Raw genomic sequence first — 16,609 nt, forward strand, 5'->3', positions numbered from 1 at the left:
CCTTCACAGTGTTGCCTCAGGAAAATTGCATATCTGAACAAGCGTGACTCCAACCAACAGAAAATACGGTACTCCACACAATGAGTTACAAAGCATGAGCACGGCTCATGTAGACATACAGTCACCCACTGACCCTCCAATGTATGTTTCCAGTCTCAGACAGATTCTAACCACATGCACATAAGCACACACACATCCACACACTCACAAATCCAACCAGGGGTGAGAGCTGTCAGTCAGTCATATCATCAATTGGGGCCTTTTGTCCAATTTTGTCTAATTGGTTCCCCTGCTACCTGATCTATCCCTACCCTTCAATCATTCGGCCTGCCAAGTCAAAAGGGGAGATATAATAACCCACCTTATCACTGAGAGGTGATTCAGTGATGAACACAAGGCCTGCGCCAACATTCACTCATCAACTATTCTGCTAAATTTCACTCATGGCATGAGGGGAAACTGGAGAAAATCTGCGAGCAGTATTGAACTTCTCAGAGTTCTGTGAAGTGAAAGAAATTCTGCTCCACCAGCCCAGCATTCACCAACAACTTCTACATGATCCCCCTTGCTCAGACTAGCACACACATACACAAACACCCACATGAATCAAGTGCACACGTGCTTTGCTCCACTCAAAGAAACCAAGCTAGGCTGAATGTGAACTTACATACGGCTGCTGGAGGGAATCTTACGACCATCTCTGAACCAGGTGATCTGGGGCCTGGGGAAGCTGTGTATCCGTGGCGCCTGAATGAGAGCACCATTGCCCTGGGATACCGTTTGAGACCTCTCACCCTCCACAAAACCACCCATATCTAGCAGACATTAAAATCAGATCAAAGATAAATCACAAAAGAAATATCAATACCACAGGAGAAATTCTTAGAAATCCAATAAAAGGCTCAAAATAAAGAATTATTTTCATTAATGCCCTTTCTAAATCAGAATTATCGACTTGCTGTGCATTCACAAAGACAATATTCCCCATTAAACGGGCAGATGCATGAAAAAAAAAAAAACAGCACTTACAGGCAACCTGCACTTCAGTACTGCACTGCATTATAGCGCCCACACGGTTTCTTACAATACAGCGGTAGTGGCCAGCATGCGATCGGTCGAGCGAAGGGATCAGGTACCTAATGGGCACACAAAATATAGTACAATTAGTCATCATCAGCATGACAGACAGCAACATTTGTCATCTTGGCGCTTTTATTCCCCTTACTCAGGATGCTAAATTAATTGAGATGTTTCACTGGACATCTGAAACAGCCTGAATGGCATTCCACTTAAGACGTAAATGTTCTAAAATATATCAGAGCACAACTGACACGTGACTTGGTGTTGACATGCAATAATGTTTAAGCGTGTGCGTGCCATAAGCGTGCTAGATAACCAAAAAGCTTGAATTGGTTTGCTACAGCCACTTAGGAATGTGGTGTCTACCACAGCCGTCTTCTCCCTACACTGCAATTTGGAGTTGGGGGGGGGGGTCTGATTAAATGGATTCCAGTTCTCCTCTTTGATCAGGGCTGGTGGAGAATAATAAGCAGAGGGCTGGCCTGCAAGGCAGACCCGGAGACTAAGCCACGTGAGAGCAGCCAAATGCTGAGGGAAGACAGGGAGAGGAGAAGAAGAAGATGAGGGGGGTATAAAGATGTGAGAGAGGAAGAAAAAAGACAGGAGGATTGCAGCGGGAGAGTGTTTGTGTGATAGCAGTGATAGCAATCAGACAATCCCACCCGAAAGTGTTTGACCACGGTTAGAGCTCTAATCAGACTGTGAATAAAGTCCTGAAAAAGAGACTAGAAATGGATAGAAGATGACTTTAATTGTGGACTGTGACTTGCTGGGACATGCATGTTAGCGCAGGTTGAATTTTTTTTTTCTTTCATCAATCTATGCTGTTTGAGGAATTCGCAATCGTTGTCTTAAAAGGCTGAAATCCATAATAAAACAAGTCCAGAAGAACTCTTACGGCTGAAAGAACAAAGCACTGTAGCATTTCTACACTGCACAAGATGATGAAAAATACTTACAATATTGTACTACTAAAAAATATATAGTTTAAACAAACTGCAAAAGAGTAAAAAGACATGTTTTCTGCTTACACAATCTCTAAATGTTGAATACAGTAAGGGATGCAGCTCGGAATAATTCTGTAATTCCCCAAACACAAGATGTTAGCTCTCAAGGGTGATGTGCAGCCAAATCAGTGCTGAATAAAATCCATGGGAATGAGTATGAATGAAAATGAGCAATTGTGCTATTAGTTACAATTAAATGCTGTTAAAATGTCCTCCTCTTGCGAGATAATTACAGGAGATGAATAAAAGAAATAAGGTTGCATTCCTCACCTGTATTCCAAGGAGAAACGTGTAAGCTCAGTGCCGTTGTAGATCCATTTGAATTCTAGGGGCCAACTGCCCTCTGCCATGCAGGTTAGGACCAGTCGGTTTCCTTCCAGGTGAACCTGGGTCTGAGGAGGCTCCATCTTAAAATAAGGTGGGACATCGTCCACTGTTAGGAGAAAGATAAGAAGGGAAAAGATGAGTGATACAAAAGGACAAAGGAAAGAGAAGAGTGAATAGAGAGAATTAAATTGAAGCACTGAGTAGGGGTTGTTAGTAAAAATGGAATCAGTGATTCAGTAACTCCTGTGAGGTAACTCACAAGACAATTTCAGCTGCTCACAGGAAATGAGAGCTAAAAAACAAATCATTTTCAATTTTTCCCTGCACTGATTGGAAACTTGAAGGTCAACAAAAAGCACATGGAATAAGTTGGCATTGCAAAAGCAGCTTACTCTTTCAAATTGAAATGTGCTGGCAAAGAGGTGGAAGAGCAATTTGGTGTAGAATAAGTGTAAATGAACACATACCTCAAAACCACTAAAAGAGGACAGGAAGGAAGACATAGGAGAAGAGAGGAGCCGAGCATGAACAGACAAAGCAGATGGAGAAAAATACAGCAATAACAAAAAAAAAAGGAACGCAAGCAATTTAGATGAGGAGAGACTGAAAATCTAGGAAGCCATGGGAGGTGGCAGTGGTAGCGGTTGCTTTAGAAACACAAAGTTTCCCCATTTTAAACCCCCTTCTCTGACAGGATGAGTTATGCTCTGTGCTTCCCTTCATTTATCTTTATAGTTCCCTAATGCAGCCAGATTATACAGGCCCCATCTGCAACACTGCACACCACTAGTGCAGCCACAGAAAGCCTTTAAGGTGATACGTAACATCCAGGGCTGAGTTTGGAGACAAAGTGCTTTCATTTGAGCTGATGAAAAAGGCATGATCAGACCTATTGATCTGTCTGCCCCACTAGCCATGGGCGACACTGAGCCAATTGTGCCAGTGTTTGTGGCGGGCTAATTAAAGTCTGTATTAATAGTTGCAGCAAGTCGCTGATGCCCGAAGCACAACTGGTTCTAAGCCTGCCACACCAGCTGACTCACTTTCAGGGCTGATCACTGGTGCCTTCCTTTGCTCTCCACACCCATACGCAAGCTCACAGCCGAGATTTATGAGAGTAGATGCAAAAGATCGTGTGGCGGAACTGGGTGAATGTGAGGGCAGCCTTGCCGAGCTGGGAAAGGGAGACAGAAAATTTAACCTGATTGAAATTGTAAAATAAAGAATGACTGTGGACCTCTGTGTTTCCCACAGGCAGGCATGTGTGCAGAGGGCAATCTTTAGTAACAGAGCACACATTTCATGTCATTTCATGTCTGTTTCACGAACCAGCCTTTACTATTTTTTTGGTCGGTAACAGCAGCACTCCTCTCCTTGGCTAGTTGTCTTTGTCCACCACCCTTGCAAGAACTTAACTTAAACAAACACTATCACACCCAACAGGCACTTGAAACTGATCCCTCCTGGAGCCAAAATGGTGGAGCCATCCCTATTTTCCCCAGGCACAAGCTGCTGGAGTGGTGGCTTTGCTGTAATTCCATCCACTAGTAAATGCATTTGTACTTGACACACACAAACACGTAAAGTCACACACATGCACAATTCCGAAACATTCACTTATGGCTGAACAAACACACACAAGGGCTGGAGCAGCGGCTTGGTGGCTTTGTGCACTTAGCAGTCTCCATCAACGAGCCACCATTAGAGACCTGCCCATGTATAAACCTAGATCCACACATTGTTTGTCTGAAGCAAGGGGTATGCATAAAACCAACTTACTGATGTGAAATTGTGGAACAGGGAATTGAGTGCCCAATAATCACCATTGCTGTAACCTGCTGTGGTGCTGCTCATGTGATCACATTCCTTTCTGCCATAAATGGCACATTCAAATGAAAGCTGATTGGAAATCCCTGGACACTACTTATGTAGTTGTGACTAACTTCGCTTTTAGAGGAAAGTGTATATTTTCAGGAATAAAGCCAGCTAAGGAGAGAGAAAAATCTATGTTTAACATCATTTAAGTACACACAATCAAAACACAATTCTCTGCTAAGTAGCCCAAGAAAAGATTACCCTCCTCGTAAGACCCACCCTATAAGCGATCCTCCTTTCAAGACACTAAGAACTTGAATGACAACAGGCCAGCAACAATGGGGTTACTGCTGAGACAAGGCAGAGTCAATTCCACACACTCACCTCAGAGAACTAATGTTAAATCAAAACGTTGCTCAAGTTGGTGTCTGTTGTAGAAACTGCATGTGGTTTCGGTGGAAGTAGGATTTATTTTTTATTGTGTCAGCCTTAGCAGAAGAATACATACATGTGAATATATGCACTGTTTTCATGTCAAAGTAGGAATATCTTGTCTATTCCTGCTTATGCAGATGTGAACTTTTACATGCATGCAGCTCATGCAGCAGAATAACTTCTGTTGATATAAACAGAGAGGTGCATTGTAAACTGCTATGCTGCTGGCACTAATGTGTCAGGTTGTGCTCCGCGGTCGCATAATCATCACTGACATGATCCAAAATTTGTCTCAGGTGATTTTTAAGAGCACTCTGACTTCACCGAACAGAAGCCTATTTATATATCATGCACACGCATTCAGGAATGCAATTTCACTTGAAACTCAAATGGACAACACCAGCTATTGTGAGTAAAAAAAACAAGTGTTTATTAAAGGTAAACCTGACTTTTATTTTTTTTATCGTAGAGACAGCAGTGGGGGGAGGAAGAAAAGGAAAAGCACTGGCAGAAAAGAGAGGTTTCATCCTCCATTCCTATAAAGAACCTGCAGACAGTCCTGGTTGGCAGGCACATGGCAGTGCCCCTGCAGTCTTCAAATCCAGATGGAAAGTGAAAGGGCACTACCTCTGGACCATAAACTCCTGCAGCACTATGGCCAGAGATAAAATCCAAATGGAGACAGCAGAATGAGGAGAAGACCAAAAACTGGCATGGGAGGACCAGGAAAGCTTTTAATGCGGCCGCTGTGCAGAGCGGCAGCCCCCAACAGCCAATCTGCGCCACCACAGCCCATTCACCACACATATAAAAACACCTTATTCTAACCTGACAGCTGAGGTTGAATGGTGGCACGACTCCAGTCGGGTCCCCTGCTGCATGTACAGAATTTTAATGGCTGTGAGACAAAGACCACAGGCACCGGGGCAGCTTTATATACCAAAGCCCATTGTGCTCTCCATTGCACCATGCTGGCATGCAATCACACAGACTGTGTTCACATTCGGCTTTTGTCTCGTATTTTTTCTCTTGCTTATTTTGTGCCTCACCTTCTAACCCCAGCTCAACAACAGCAGCAGGGAGCGCTTTTTGCCCTCCGTTTAATCCCCGGGCACCTGTGTTTGAGCCTTTGTAACCATGTCCTAGTGGGCACTTGGCACCGTATCACTGAGATTCAGCAAAAGTGGACAGTGGAGCCCCCAGCCTGCTATAACATTTGAGGGTCTCTTGTTTTCCTTTCTTACTCTTTTTTCATCCTTCTCTCACAGTGCCTCGCAATCTATTTGTTTCCACTTCTTTTTCTACACACATGCATATACATATGCACATACAGTAGCTTCCCTACTCCATCTGCTCGGTTCAGTTTAAGCCACAGCGCATCATGTCATCTGGGAAAATATAGCACTGTCATTTAGCCTCTCAAATTGGTCTTTAACCTGTGAGATGGGTCATGGTTAGCCTCTGATGGAAGGGTTATGCAACTGTCATGGCAGTGACCTTGGCCTAGTAATCGGTTGGTGAAAGCATAAGGGGTTGGGGGGTAGATGGAGGGGGGTTAAAAGCATCTTGAAAGCTGATGAAACTCTTCCCTTATGAATACTCACATACAAGAAGGGTAAACACACCCACACTTGCATTAAAGGTTGTCTTCTGCAATTCCTTTGTTACTTTACTAGTTGTAATGAGAATGTTTGGGCCAGGAAATTAAGAACCTTTAACAGACATGTCAATACACACAACAACAATCAAAATATGCACCTTTCCCCTTGAAAACAGAGTCCATTCTGAAGGTCAGGCTGAACACAAGCTGCTGTCACCGTGACAGCAGGTACCGATTTAAACTCCATTTCTTAGGTGAGTACGAAAGGAGGCAGACATGAAAGGAGGGATTAGAAAGGGAAGGGAACAAGACAAGACAGAGGGGAGGAAGAGAGTGACTGTAAAACAGATGGTGAGAGAAATTCAGGGTTTAATGGTTAAAACAAAGAGAGACTGAGAAATATTAGAGCAGCAGGGTGATATGACAAACTGAGACGGGGAGAGAGAGAAATGAAAAGAGAGAGGGGGTGTCCTCCAACAATGGGCAGCAAGGTGAAGCGACCCATTACAAGAGAAGCCGAACAAGCAGGCCAGATCAGAATACAGGGAGAAGAGATTGAGAGCCTCCGTGAACACCAACATTAATTCACAGAAATGGCCCATGGATCAGCATCTGCATGCTGTATGTGAGTGCCCGTCCATCACAGCTTGATGTATCCCAGCCGCTCCCCCAGCTGTATTTATAGCCTCTAAATCATGCATGTCGACCATTCAGGATGTATCTCTATTGTGGCAATATAGACTTACATACATTCATGAAGAATATTTCTCTTTTTGGTGCTGCGTCTGCTTTGATGTTGCTGAAAAAATCCTCAGGTCGCTCCAGATGAAATACTGCCTGCATCCCAGCTGTGTTTAGTGGATTGCCATGGGTTAATTGATGTGTAATTGATGAGATTAATTGAGGTGTAATGTACTGCAGTGATGTGTCTGGGATCCCACTCGCTGCACGTGTGTGTGTGCTTGTGTGTGTGCATGTTTAGGTGTGACCACTTGTTCACATGAGGCTACAGCGCCACAATTAGAAGCAGTACTGTAGCATCCAGCCAACAAATGGAGATTTAATTAGGAGAGAAGACGGAGCGGGAGGCCAGTCAATGGACAGCAGATTGAATTATCTGGACACACAGTCCAGCAGGAAGCCCAGACAAATTCACGGTCACACATACTCAAAACACATACACCGGTTCTGCTTTGGATTCTTACTTGTTCTCCTCAATGCTCAACTGAATGCTTTCCTCTAGCTCTCTGCTAAACTCTGCCTGTCTCAAACTATCTTCTTCTTTTTGATTACATCCTCTTTTTTTCTCTTTCCATCTTGAGGTTTTTCTTATTTTTTTCCATTTCCCCCTCATAACAAAAGTTTCCTTGGTGCATGTTGTGGCAGTCTTTCTTTTTTGGCAGCCTTGATCCCTCCCAGTATAGTAGTTTTCATATACTCTCTCTATGCCCTCTCATCAGCTGTCATCTCATCTCCAACACTTTTACTCTCCCTGTCCCTTTTCTCAGAGCGCTCTGTAAGGATGTCTCTCCATCTTTTTGGACCACTACTTAGTCTGTATCCTCTATCTTTTAGTTCTGCTCTCACATTCTCCTAAGCAGTAGCAGTATATTGTATGGTGCACTGGAGGACATGTCTGTGATATCCAGGAGCCTAATTAGCAAGTCCAGCTTCTGGCAGAGAGCACAGCACACAGAGGAGCACAGGCACAAGGCCTGGCCTCAATTAATGAGACCTCGCACACCCACAGCCACCATTACACGCCCTCTGCAGCATCTAGTCTCTAGTCGGCTCAGCCTTGTCCGATGAGCAGTGACAAAGCCACAGCTGAACAACTGTAGCTAGATGTAAGAAAGTTATGTCTTTAATCATCAAGGAGTAGTCACACAGTAGCTTTGTGGAAGATAAAGCAGAGATTCTTGTCAGACTTTGTAGCACACAAATAAGATATATGTCTGGGAGCAGCAGTGAGCTGCAAATATAGTCTAAAAACCAGACCATGGACAAGATATATGAAATTGTTTCTTTGTTAAAGGGATAGTTTGCCTCTTTTGACATGAAGCTGTATGACATCCCATATTAGCAATATCATTTATTAAATTTGACTTACCCCCTTCTGCGTCCTGTGAGACGAGTTCGGCCTCGTTTTGGCGTTGACGAAGGTAGTCCGGCTAGTTGGCTGGGGCTTGAAAAATAAAGCGTTTTGCTTCGCAAAATAATATGTGTTCAAGAGTAATACATTTGCATCACAAAATCGTTCATCCAGAAAATCAGACCTCACAATCGCTTTTTCTGTTTCTACCTCACAATCTACTATTTTCTCTACCTTCATATCAATGCGTTCAGCCACCTGCCGATAGCCGCACCTGTTTACTGCTCGGAAGCAGGGGACTGCTCGGTCTGCACTTCGGTCTGCACAGTCTACACAGCATTGCAGTGATACAAAGGTAGAGAAAATAGCGCCAAGCGATTGTGAGGTCTGACTTTTTCTGGATGAATGATTTTGTGATGCAAATGTATTACTCTTTTGAACACATATTATTTTGAGAAGCAAAATGCTTTATTTTTTTAAGCCCCAGCAAACTAGCCGGACTACCTTCGTCAACGCCAAAAACGAGGCTGGAACTCGGCTCACAGGACGCAGTGGGGGGTAAGTCAAATTTAATAAATGATATTGCTAATATGGGATGTCATACAGCTTCATGTCAAAAGAGGCAAACTATCCCTTTAGGGTTGTACAGTTTAGAGGGCTCTTATGGTAGAAGACTATAGGAAGTTATCCAGACTTCCAAACTGATCTAGTGACCTGCACCAAAGTGTTATTTCCCAGGTGTGACCGGCAGCTTCTACATAATGGGGAAAGAAGTGAGGTGTCTTTTTGACTTCCCTCTGTTCTCTTTCCAGTTGGCAGGATGCAGGTGGTAGCAGGTGTGGGAGAAAATAGGAAAAAAATACATGTTTATATCCATTTGATCTATGCTGGTAAAAAGACACAAAAACGGGTGCATCAGAAAACAGCTAAATGACAGCAGGTAAAAGAAATAGAGAATTATTTTTTTTAAAGTATGAGGAAAACTGACCAGCTTTTTCTTGAAACATGAGAGGATTGGAAGGAGGCCCAAGCGAATTTGGAAAGTAGGGCAAAGACTACCGGAATAAAAAATATAAAATAAACAAACGCATTGAAATGTGAATTCCACAAGGCACTGGGTCATTAGAGTTAATACTGTGCGTAATGCCATCTGCCGTGATTGTTTACACTAGGATGGATAATTAGATCCTAATTAGTAGATGGTATGGTGGGGGAAACATTATTTCACACGCACTGAGATGGAGATAATCAGATGCACCTGCGATGCTGTATTGACTGTCCATCCTGGGACCTGAGGGGAGCTCTGTGAAGATGTTTCTATTAGGTCTTCATTTAATTGCTTGACGCACTGAAAAGAAACCTGAAACTTTTTCTCCTCTCATCATTAACATATAGATAGAGTTTTATTTGTTTGGAGTCATCTTTTCTCTTGACATTACTAAAACCTGTTTGTGACTTGTTGTTCTTTGTCCTTCGTACAAGTCATATATGTACTGAGGTATGCCTCAGCATAAAAATACATGCGTGTGCCTTCTCAGCCTTGTGTGGTTGTGACAGTGTGTAGAAGATTGAAATATTATCAGGCAAAATACATGGACTCAAACTGCCAAGTCCCATCCGTGCTTTTCTCCCCAGCTGATCCCTTTGAACCTCTGAATGGGGGAGATACTACTGGAATGCTAATAGTGTTTTGCTAAGTGCGAAGTATCACAGTACCTGCCATTATAATATATGCGTATGGAATAGCTGGTGATTGTGATTCCTATCAGTGTGGCAGAGTGCATGGGAGCCAGGCAGTGAGTGGCAAGAGCTGGCAGTAAATGCTAATGGAACAGAGCAGCTGACAGAAAAGAAGAATTATAACCTCCTTCCATTTCATCTACACGCCCAGCCTGCATGTCACTCTTCCTTCTGTTGGGCCCAGGCGTGAACAGCAATCAGTGTTGACAATGTTTTATTTGCCTGTTTTGAAGTAGACAAAGATGAGTGAGAAGTGATCATTCCTCATTCCACTTTGGGTTTGGGATCTGTGGAGGCTTTTACAATAATAATAAGTCAAAAAGATTTCATTACACAAGTGGTCAAAGGCAAGGAAGAGTTCAAGGTGATATATGACCAGAGCCTGAAGAGTGTATGGAAAGACAAGTGGATGTTTTTTCATCTTCTCTAATTTCCACTGAGTGTCTGGAGAGTAGCAGGATCATCAACTTCGTGAACATGGCAGCCCGTGGGAACACAAAGTCCCTTTCCCTAATTGAGACCTCTGGAGTGTGAGAGCAGACAGAATAGAGCGTGCCACATTGCTGACCCTCTCCACTACATTAAAGAGAGTCCCACAAACACTATTTTCCTCCATCATCCCCGCAAGAACACCAAGTCTTGCTTTGTGATGATGTGACAGCGATACCACCACTTCCTTGAGATGGAACCTCAAAGCTTCCAGCCTCCTTCTAGGCCACTTGCCTGACCTTTTAGGCATCCACATGGTGTTCTTTGCAGCTACCATGTCTCTGAAGTGCACATGCAGCCCGTGCAGGAGGGAGGACAAAGGAAGAACACAGCTCTGTGTGAGGACAGGCGGCCGGTACAGTGCCAGCAGGCAGACAAAGATTTGAATGCCCTGACATTATGCTAATGGTAGCGTTTGGCTGGTTCTTACATGATTTCACACCACATTGCTCATCTCAATTATCAGATTAAGTAACGGGGGCTGAGTGAGAAGCATGCAACTCGAGAAAGCAGGAGAAATTCTCATTCAGAGATACTAATTGTTTTGCTCTCTTCACATGATCATTTAAGCTGGTTTAGTGTGAGAAACATGACTTGTTAAAATTAGGTAAGTATAATAGCATCTTATGTGAATTTCTTACACACATGCAATCAAAAATTATGTGTACTTTACCACACCTCTCCTTTGAAAACACGTCATCTGTTCACCTCACGATTTATGAAACAAGCCCACGTTTCTTACTTGAAGAGATTCTAAGTTGCCTTACAAGAAAACCATGGCCCTTAATCAATAGTTCTCATAACCCTCACAAGATAACTACAGCTTGGAGGCCGTTGCCAACAATGCTATCTAATATATGTGGTTGATGATGGTTTTTCTAATTATATTCTTAAGCTTGCACTCAAAACATTGCTCCTGGTGTTGTTCCAGTGATGTTGGCAGGGTTGTGTTCTTTCATTTTGGATAAGAATAAGAACCTAATTCCACCTTGTCTCATCTCAAGCTAAAGTCGTTGACTCTCTTAACTCACTTCCATTTCACATGCAAGAGAAAGTGAAGTAAGCAAAGATGTTCAGAACTTTAGAATTTCTTTTAGTAAAAACCAAGGTTAGCTCTATTTTTGACAGCCTTATACATATGCAAAAGCTCTTTATATACAAAAAGAAATTACAACCACAGCAATTTTAGCCCTCACAGAATGTCATGGACTGTATATCCCGGAGGTTATCATTCGATATTACATAAATTAAATTGGAACACCATCAGGTTAACATATTCAAAGAGCTTTTTTTTTTTTTCTCTCACTGTGTTATTGAAATGTTCCCACCACTGCTCTAAACACACCGATCTAAAAAACTTCATGTTGGTAATTCTCAGAACTTTCTCTGCCTCTAAGGACCTACAAAGTGGAGGGACTGACAGTAGTTGGCAGCAATTTCACACTTTAATTTGTATGGATTATCAAGCAGATACAGCAAAAAAAGCTACTAGCGCCTAAGCAAAGGAATGAGTGATTTGAAGGCTTAATGCAGACCTCCACACCGCACAGAGTTATAGCCTGTGATTTGCATCATAAACGTCTGTTAAATTTCCACTTTTGGAAATGAATATCACTAAATGAAAATCTGTCGGGGAGCCAGATGGAGGAGGTGGGAGTGAGTGACACTTTTTTTTTTTCCCATTTGTACTTTCCACCCATGATGGGAACTAATTCCATATTACTACATCTATAAGCCTTGCATAAATACACATCAAATAGCATTTTTTTCAAACCTCATAATCCTTGGATAATCTTCATCTACACTATGAGCAGCACTAAATTGGAGAGAAGATTCTCAAATGAACATATTTACATCAGTCCCATTAGTGAGACACTGAGAAGATACTGCTAAGAGATCGGCTGCTGCTTTGAAATGCCTGTAGGCACTTAAGAATTTTATTAGAAGCACTTTAACTTACCGTGCCATAGTGAGTAATGTGCTTTAATACACATATAATGCAGTGGATTAAAACTCTGGTTATTAATAAATCATCAGTTTTATTTATTACTGCTCTTTTACCATAACAAGTAAATTACATGGTTAATCTATGACCCTGATTCAAGGGCTTTTTGTGCTTTCCTGCCTGTGCATGTTTGCATGTGTGTAAAACTTCAGTGTTTGCATATGTTGGCTATTATTTATAATAAATAGTAAATGATTCTGTCTGTAAAGAAAGTGTTAATGTGTAAGTATAGAAATACAATCATGCCTGCATGGATGCACTCTTGGAAAAGTGTGTGTGCGTCTCTGTGTACTTTTGAATTCTTCATGTGTGTACTTCACAGTCTTTTAATGACAGAGAGATCAAAGCCTAAATGATCCTGGCTGAGTTGAGGGAGATCATTAGTGACGGGTCAACAGGTCATAATTAGCAGGCATGCTACCCTTGTTGCATGATTATTCCACTCATAATGTGCATGATCATCTAATCTGTTCATATTGCTCTCTGATCTCACCACAGTGTGTGGGAGGTACACAGGTCTCTCCTGTGGCCCATTTCCCCACAGACAAATGCTAATCCCGCAGTGAGAGTCAGCCTCATCTGTTGGACCTCGTGCCTCCATCAACTCACTTTCCATCTATTAGGACCCAACAGGATGATCTTCATGGCTGAAGCTTATTGTAAAACCCTAGCCTTTGCTGATTCAATAGGCTCTAGAGGGTTCTGACAATGACCAATTCACTCATGACTATTATTCATCACAAAACCTTTCCTGCACTCCAATAAAATCCACCACCCACCTCTCCCACTCTGTTTGGTATGCTGTAGCAATCCATCACTTCCAAATGTTCCGGTGCCCCTACCAAATCTAGCATGCACACGAAAAACATACACCCTCTTTCACGCACACATCACTTTTCTCTTGCAACTCCACTGAACAAACTCTTTCTCACCTCAGAAATTGCTATTTTGGTGCAGGGCTATTCCTTCTCTCAGCAGTTTCACATTAAATCTTTCTCCCTTCACAAACATTCATTCCTGGCTCCCCTCTACCATCCACCCATTTCAACCGCTAACTGCTCTTTTCCACTGCCAACTCTGTCTTTCACCCTCTTTCTCTCACCTTCAGATGCCACCCATCCACCGCCTCCATGCCTGACTGCTTTGACAGGCCTGCGATTCAGGTGGGGGGATTTGATCCCCTTTGTGGAGTGGAGCACTGGCAGTGGGGTCCACTCTCCAACCACTGGACGTAGAGCCCTGAGCCACCAATTAAAAAGTCATGAAGGCTTTTAGGGGCACGCAGGGCTGCAGTCTCCGCTTGCCTCTGTGGATTGGCTGCCTGAAAATAGTCTTTGTGTTCCTGAGACAACAGTAGAATATGCAGGAAAGTGTGGGTTGAGGAAATGCGGGTTAACAGAGCAGCAGTGCGTGGGCCATTAAGCAGCACTCTCCCAGCCCCTTACTCCCTTAAATTAGATGAAATACCCAGTCTCATTATGACAGGTTCATGACTTACCCTATATGTACTTTGCAACCCTTTTAATTGTGTGAGAAAACAGCTGTCTTAAAACAGAGACTTTATCTCTTTTTGTCTAATGTCTAAGCATCAGACTCAGCTAAATAGGATCACATACAAGATTTATGTCTTACAATAAAGATCTAAAAAACATCCTGCCACTGTCGATGTTTGGCTTTATGCACAGAAACATCTGCCAGTGAATGGAGTGTCAGTTTCCTCTTTTGAAGATATATAAATGGATTAATGAGAATAACTGTGAGTGAGTGCGTCATCTACCTGAGTACCTTGCTTTCAGAAAGCAGCACAAAAATTGAGTAGGTGACCATTTGTTCGACAGACTGTCAGGATAGTGTGTATATAACGCTACATGCATGAAAAAAAACCTTAATGTGCTGTGAAAAAATGAAAAGCACAGCATTAGTTTAGTTGCACCAACAGCAACCATCCATACCATTGTCACAAACAGCAGCCAGTCACTAATGGAATCAATAAGGCCTTGCAAATATTTACAGGACAAGAGAGCCTCAAGGCAATCAATTGCAATCTATAGGACGATGGAGGGTTCTACTGTGGCTGTGTTTCAGGTTAGAAAAATCAATAAAGTCAGCTTTGGAGAAAGATGTGGAAAAAAACAACCTCACAGTGGCACCCCTCAATCTTTTCCTCAAATGCTCTCCTTCCTTCCATCATCCTGACCCTTGCGTTGATTCGTGTTTGTGCGAAGTCCAAGTCTGACATTGCTGGCTGCCCCTCCCTACAGGTATTGGAAACCACAGGTAGTGCATACAGCAAGGTAGCAGGAGACAGCTTTTGAAGAAACAGTGAGCTAGTGGATGTGACAGCCTCTCAAAAGCCTGGGAGATAACAGCATCTGCCTGTGGAAGTCTTAACAGGTAGAAAGGAAAAGTTTGGGGGTAAATGGAGGACTGTGACGGCTTGGCGAATTCTCTGGATGATTGAATGTAAAAAACGATGTTACTCAGTTTTTGCATACATTTACAGGCAATGAGGAAAGTGGGCTTGAGTGACAGAAAGTGAAGAAGGGCAGAGATTGAAAATTAGGGTATATTAAAAACAGATGGCTTCCATTTTTCTCTTGGGGCAGATTTTTTTCATATGTAGGGTTGTAATCCCTAGTTTATGCTCTGTAGTAACTGGCTCGATAAAATGCATCAACCCAGCACATAAAAAGTGAATAAAATGGAGTATATAAAAGTGTGTCAGGGTGTCAGGAAGCTATAGAAGTCAAGACCGCCCAGAGAGATGGCTGATTTATTGATGCATTGATGCCTGGTAGCACACTGACGAGTTCAGCAACTTCTAAGGAATAGGCGATAACGTCAGGTTTTCCTTTGGCAGGTGAACAGTTACTAGGTTTCGCAAATAATGAACTGATATTTGTTATGAAAGAAAGAAGTGAGCAGAAAGGAGATGTCACTCTCTGATACCACTGTGTCTTCACTCTCACATTCACATCGTTGCTAGAGAGCAAAATCAGAAGGAGATACTGCTTCCTCCAGTGGCTATCAGTGTCTCCACCGTCTGTCTGTGGTGACATGCATATGGGAAAACTGTGTGTACAGTAAATAGCCACACAAAACCCTTGGGTGGAGAGCATTAGCATAAATGGATGATTCTGAAGGCAGCAGGAAGGCTACACAAACATTGGCTCCAATAAGGGCGTGCAAACAAAGTGGAGCCACATGTCGCTGTTTGTATCTCAGTGCATTCTACTGCCCCCAGGCTTGAAAACTTAAGTACCTGGTTGACTGCTTCATCACCTAAAGTGCCTGATTGACTGTGTGTGTGAGTTTTACAATACATATAAATCAGGTACATCAGTGCATAAATCAACTCAGATCAGTGGTTTATATATTGTGCTCTAGGCATTGTACAGATGTGGTACACACACTGAAAAATGACTGTACCTTCATGTGATAGACATTTCACAGCATGGCTCAATTAACTGAATTTATCAACTGAGCTAGGCAAAAAATCCATAAAACAGATCAAACTGAAAATGCACTGCACAAAATGTGTGCCTGTGTGTGAGGAAGAAAATAAGTGAGATGCAAAGAGAAAGAGACTGACCGCACAAACTCCAGAATCCACTTAGCATATGTGGTTATGACTGCCAACTTGCGAAAATGTCAATTACTCTCCCTACATCTAAAATTTTTATGAATGCACACAGGCTGTTTCAAAGCCTTTCACCTCAACAGCTCCCTTGAAAATGTTTTCACTCAAAGAAAATCAGCTTTAATTATTGAAAGCGTGGCTTCAAGTTTATTAGTGTTTTTCAGGACTTCCTTCAAATTGTTGTCCAAGGAGCTGCTGTGAATACCAAAATGATCATAGTGATTGAAACTTGCTTTCTTGTTACATACAGACAGTCTGCCATAACCCTAATCGGTTGCCATCAATAAAAGACCGACTTCAGAGTTTGCAGACACACAGGAAACATGTAATAGAAAAAAACACAGATATGAGTAAATAAAAAAGAAAGCAAGAAACAAGC

General features: G+C 42.5%; 1 protein-coding gene across 2 annotated transcripts in view; it reads right to left on the bottom strand.

Annotated features, from left to right (window-relative positions):
* LOC142371563 (protein sidekick-2-like) overlaps nucleotides 1–16,609 on the bottom strand; it is an 80,266-nt gene that overhangs the window by 33,640 nt on the left and 30,017 nt on the right. For both annotated transcript variants that reach the window (XM_075454255.1, XM_075454254.1), the window contains exons 2-4: nucleotides 2,358–2,520; nucleotides 1,030–1,136; nucleotides 668–815 (exon numbers count right to left, since the gene is read on the bottom strand). In XM_075454255.1, the coding sequence (XP_075310370.1) occupies nucleotides 668–815; nucleotides 1,030–1,136; nucleotides 2,358–2,520 (418 nt within the window). The remainder of the gene's footprint in view (nucleotides 1–667; nucleotides 816–1,029; nucleotides 1,137–2,357; nucleotides 2,521–16,609) is intronic.

The sequence above is a fragment of the Odontesthes bonariensis genome, chromosome 21, assembly GCF_027942865.1.
Source record: "Odontesthes bonariensis isolate fOdoBon6 chromosome 21, fOdoBon6.hap1, whole genome shotgun sequence".
In the NCBI taxonomy this organism is placed as follows: domain Eukaryota; kingdom Metazoa; phylum Chordata; class Actinopteri; order Atheriniformes; family Atherinopsidae; genus Odontesthes; species Odontesthes bonariensis.